Source organism: Grammomys surdaster, unplaced genomic scaffold (genome assembly GCF_004785775.1).
Source record: "Grammomys surdaster isolate TR1022 unplaced genomic scaffold, NIH_TR_1.0 169, whole genome shotgun sequence".
NCBI lineage: Eukaryota > Metazoa > Chordata > Mammalia > Rodentia > Muridae > Grammomys > Grammomys surdaster.
Genome location: NW_021604617.1, coordinates 8,049,354 through 8,054,937, shown reverse-complemented (window position 1 = coordinate 8,054,937; position 5,584 = coordinate 8,049,354). Strand labels below are relative to the sequence as shown.

The 5,584-nt window shown below is 49.6% G+C and overlaps 1 protein-coding gene across 1 annotated transcript in view; it reads right to left on the bottom strand.

Moving 5' to 3' along the window:
- Guca1a (guanylate cyclase activator 1A) overlaps positions 1-3,473 on the bottom strand; it is a 7,700-nt gene extending 4,227 nt beyond the window's left edge. Inside the window, exon 1 of the mRNA XM_028766505.1 lies at positions 3,082-3,473. Within this exon, the coding sequence (XP_028622338.1) occupies positions 3,082-3,282 (201 nt within the window). The 5' untranslated portion in view covers positions 3,283-3,473. The remainder of the gene's footprint in view (positions 1-3,081) is intronic.
- Positions 3,474-5,584: the final 2,111 nt, after the last annotated feature.

Genomic DNA, 5,584 nt, shown 5'->3' with positions numbered 1-5,584 from the left:
GTGTGTGTGTGTGTGTGTGTGTATGTGTGGTGTGTGTATGGTGTGTGTATGTTATGTATATGGATGTGTGTGTGATGTGTGTGTGATGTGTGTGAATGTGTGTGGTTGAGGGGTGTGTGTGCATGTGTGTGTGTGCGTTCATGCCTGCACTTTTGGAGGCTGGAGGTTGATGTGAAGGGTGTCTTCCGCTATCATTTTCCGTATTATTTTTGAGACAGGGTTTCTCATGGACTTACTGATTCAGCTAATTTGCCTGGCTAGTGAGCCCCAGGGATCCAGCTCTCTCTGATTCCCAGGGCCAAAGTTACAGGTATCACCAGATTTTTACATGGGTACTGGGGATCCAATCCAGAACCTCACTCTTGCATGACAAGCATTTTACTGGCGCAGCTATCTCCCTAACCCTCGGTCTTTTATTCTAGCACTTTCCATGGACTTCCTGTGCTGAGAATTTTGCATTGCTCACTGCATCCCGCAGCCACTCCCAGGAGTTGACGATGAGACTCGGCCATACAATTAACTGGATGACAAACTCTTGCCTAGAAACTGGATCTTCTCAACTCTGCACCAGTGCTTATACACAGGCAGAAGGACAATTCGGATCTGTGTGCACTGTGATGACCTGCACAGCCATGCCCCACAGAGACTGGCAGGGTGCAGGGCACAGGCTCCCTTACCTACCTGCTTTGCCCCTCTTCCTGTATCCAGTGTAGCTCCTTGGTACCTAGCTATCTTCTCACTGGAATGTCTACATTTTTTAAATGAGTCCGATGGACCAGGGTTTCAGCCCTGCAGACAGACTGCCACTGTCATTTCAATTTTTTTGATAGCACTGGGGGATAGAACCCAAGTCTGTTTTTAAAGACAGACTCTAAGCTTGGCTGGTCTTAAACTCCCTGTGTAGCCAGGATAATTTTGAATATCTAATTCTCCTGCTTCCTCCTCTTGGGTGTAAAGATTACAGGTGTGCACCATCTCAGTTAGTTTACACAGTGAACTGAATCCCCAGCATGCTACACAAATACTCTACCAACTGAACGACATCCACAGATCTTGGGGCCTTGAGCATACCAGGCAAGCATTCTAGCACTGAGCTATACCCCAGCCCTACAGTTCTTAGGTAGAGTATAGTATGCTCTAATAAAACTTTATTTATAAAACTGGGTTCTTGGATAGGGAGGCATGGTGGCACACCTGTGACACCAGCATCCAGGAGGCAGAGACACAGTTCAAGGCCAGCCTTGAACCATACAGTGAGACTCTGTCACAAAAATAGAAGCAGTACTTAGGAGGCAGAGACAGAAGGATCTCCAGGTTCAAGGCTAGTCTGGTCTACAGAGTGGGTTCTAGGACAGCCAGGGCAACACAGAGAAATCCTGTCTTGAAACCCCCCCCCCAAAAAAAAAGACTGGGGAGGGAGCTGTGGCCAGGAAAGGCAGAGATGGGGCCAGACCTGGATGGCTCAGTAAACTTGAACCAGGGCATGTGTCGGTGAGAAGGTTTGAGCAGAGATTTGTAACAAGGAAGATGGAAGCCAACATGTCTGGAGGAAGAGGATTCTAGCAGCACAAAGACTCAAGGGAAGGATGCAGGGTCCTGAGGAGGTTGAGCTGGGTAGAAACAAGAAGCTGACTGAGGGTTCTGTTTGTTTAGGGGTTCTGGGGATGGTGATAGGGTCTCATGCATCGAAGGCTAGCTGGTAACTGTGTAGTTGAGTGAACTTGACCTTCTTCCTGCCTCTACTTCCCGTGTGCTGAGATTACGACGCACAGCACCACGCCCAGCTCCTAACTTTGAAAAGGAGTGAGTTCCAGATGGCACAGGTGACACACTGGAGAGATGGCACCCACGTGACAAGAGTTAGGTGCAGGTACAGGAGTTGCACTGTGTCTGACTTAAAGGAATTTTCCCACAGACATGTCTTGACCCCAACAGCTTCCCTTAGCAGAAGACAAGATGTTGCAGTGTGTTGTGGGTAGGTGCTGGGATCCCTCCCAACATGGCCAGGAGGACCACTCCCTCCCTGGAACACTTCGGGGTGTCCACCCCCATGACTCCTTCACCTTATCACCCTGTCTCAGGCTTTCTGGCCCAGCTCCCCTTCCAAGAGCCCTTGGAGTCAGGACACTGCCCTTGGGCTGGTCCTTTAGCTCCCGTAATCCGATTGGGCCTCTTAACTCTGTATTAGTGAGTTTTAAATAACCACACAGAGACCTTGACGTTCCCCAGAAGTGGTGTTTTTGAGGGGAGGGGCGCTCCCTGTCACAGTGGACATGTGGCTCCATATCACTGATAGACCCCAGGTCCCAGTGATGGGCCAGCCCAGCTGAGAATCAGCTGACAGCACAAGCTGAGGTAGCAGGTGTGTGGCTTTGGATTCTACCATCTTTAGACCTGATTGTTCCAGATAAATGGCAGCTTTACAGATGAGCTTCAATAAATCTCTCTCTCTCCCCCTCCCTCCATCCTTCCTTCCCTCCCTCCTCTCTGAGTTCATCTCTCATACCCAAGAAACACCTAGGGGGTCTCTGTACAAGCATCCCACCAACTCAGTACCAACACCTTGGGGTACTCATCGGCCATCTTGGAAGCATTCCCGCCTGTCTTGGAGGCGGCTGAGCTGTGTAGCTGGTAAACAGGGAACAAACACCTTGCCTTCAGCCTCTGATCTCTGTTTTCCCTTGTGAAGTGGGTCTTAGTTATTGCTGAACCCCCAGGGCCTAAAACTGAGGTGCTTAACAAGCTTCTGTGGGATCAAATCTCAAAGCCCACCTTCCAAATGAACAAGACACTGGAAAAACCAACCGGCTCAAGCTCCCTGGTAGCGAAAGCCAGGCATGGCAACTTACACTTGTATTCCTAGCAACTAGGAAGCTGAGGCAGGGGGATCACCATGGGTTGCAAATCAGCTTTGGCTCCACAATAAGATTCAGCCCCCCAAACCAATGGGAACCTGACAGAACTGTTGGGGGTGGACACTTCTTTCCTCTTGTTCGCTCCACCTCACCCCTAGGCTCCTCCAGCTTCTTGAGGTATCCCCCAAGAATCACGACCTTCCCGCCCCTCCCATCCTCTGCCCACCTTGTTGAAGTCAAAGGTCTCGAACATCTGTTCCACATACTGGCTGGATGAGGGGCTCAGGTTCTTGAGGCCAAAGAACTGGCGGAATTCGTAGAGGGTGAGCTGGCCAGAGGGGCACTCCGTCATGAACTTCTTGTACCACTGATGGCATTCGGTACTACTCAGCTCTTCCACCGACTTGCCCTCCATGACGTTGCCCATGGTCCAGGCTCACGAGAGACGGATGCCCTAGATGGACAGGTAGGTCCTGTTTTCTAATGTCTCCTGCACAAGGGTGGCTTGGCTTTTGGAAACTTAACCTCCCCTCTCACCTGCCTAAGCAAAGACAGTCCAGTGAGTCCAAGTGAAAAGGGAGATGAGCAGGCCGTAACTCACATCCAAACTAGGGACGCTAGAGGGCTGGTCTTAAAAGATGAGAGGATTTCCCTTGCCCAGTTTGCAGTCTGCTAATCCCTTCTTAACAGACTCTGGTAAGTGGCTGGTCAGCGGCTGCCCTGATCCTGTGACCTCTGTGCCCTTCCTTCTGCATACGACTGAATCCACAATGCTCCGCCTCTCACCTTCAGACATGAAACTGACATAACGTGTTAAATAGATCTGGTTTCTTTCCCAGACTGAGTCCGTGCTGCACCCTTGATTGGGTGTCTATCTGCATGCAGCTGGCCAGGTGTACACTACCCTTGGACATCACCGAGGAATTCAATCACATGACAGCTACTGTTTGAGTTTAGGGGCTTCCAAGTTATGTCCTCAGGAGCTGGAAGGAACCCTAAACAGTATATTCTATTTCTCCTGGATTGAAGCATTTCCTTCTGGAGATAAAGAAAGAGGACCATGAAATAACCATGAAGCAAGATTCACCAGACCCCTCCCAGTAGTTACGTAAGTAGCAAGGGGGAAAGGAGCCCCTTGGGCCCAATTCAGAGTTACTCAGGCAGCTTGAAGGATGAAGCTTTTGTGAGTGCCATCACCCAGTGATAGGGTTTTCCGTGACAAAGCTGCCCACTATCACCCATGATCCTGTAGCTGCTGGATCCCAAACCCTGTCAGCACTTCCCTGGCACAGATGCGACAGCAGGACAAACCCTTCCCACTCTCTGAAAAGAATTTATAATGGCAAACCCTTCAGCATCTTAAAAATGTGTGACAGCATCTGTGGCACCAACAATTAAAAGACTTTGAACAATGGCACTCAGCTTGGGTGAAAAAAATGTCACCACCCAGGAGCCATAAGGTGGTTGGTTGGAAATCTCAGTGCCATGGGTAGGCTACCTCCCTAGAGGTTTTTGAAGATAGGTCTCTGGGAGCCCACATACCAAAACAGCCTGTCCTATTATGGGCTGCATCCCAGAATGTGATGGCAGTTTCCCACTGCTGAAGCCAGGTGCTTTGATCATAGGGCATGCAGAAGCCAAGCTGGGTCTGAGCTGGAAGCTTCTCTCTGTATCTGGCTCATAGTCCCAGAAGGAACTATACTGGCTGCTGAAGAAACAGCATCTCCGACTGTCCTGCATGCTACATTGTTGTGATAGTGTGTGAAATAGCCCCTGAAGGGTCATGTGTCCCCAGCTGGTGACACTGTTTGGAATCCTTGAGGAGGCAAAACCTTGCTGGAAGAAGAGAGTCACTGTGGTGGGCATTGAGGTTTAATGGCCTGGCCCCTGCTTCCTGCTCCTGACATATGAACAGAATATGTGACAGGCATAACAATGTGAAGACCGGCTGTACCTCAGCCGCTCTGTTTATTGATGGCACACACACACACACACGTAAAAATGCAATAAAAATATATAAAATTCACCCCTTCTCTATAGTGATTCATAAGGAATGTGTGTTGTTCACATATCCCCAAGGATAGTTATCTTTTGGAGAAGAAACCAAACAGGTCTGTTTTACGTGTGCTTTAAGGAACACAAAGGAGAGGGTCCCCAGCTTTGGTTGTATTCTGTAGTCAAGGGACTGTCCCCAAATCTCAGCAGAATTCATCTCCCACTCAGCACCACTAGCTTTGTTGTACCATGAGAACTGTACCCTGCGGGATAAATCACCCCAGTGCAGCGGCTTAAACCTGCATGCGCTCACCAGCCCACGGTTTCTGTGCCCGTCTCTCACACGCTGCTGTTGGGAGTCCGTGGGCTGTGCTTCCTTCCATCTGGATGCTCGGCTGAACAACGGGCTCCAACTCTTAGGAGCTGGGGGCTGTGTGACTGGCACTCTAGCTCCTTGCTGGGGAAATTGTCTGAGGACAGTCGCAGGTCCTGTATGTGTGTGTGTGTGTGTGTTACGTGTGTAGTGTGTGTGTGATCTGTGTTTGTGTGTGTGTTGTATGTGTGGTTTCTGTGTGTGGTATGTGTATAGTGTGTGTGGTGTATGTGTAGTGTGTGAGGTGTGGGTGGTGTGTGTGATGTGTGTGTAGTGTGTGGTATATGTTATGTAGTATGTGTAGTGTGTGTGTATGTGTGTGTGTGTAGTGTGTTTTCTATAATCTGCCCACAGTTTCTGT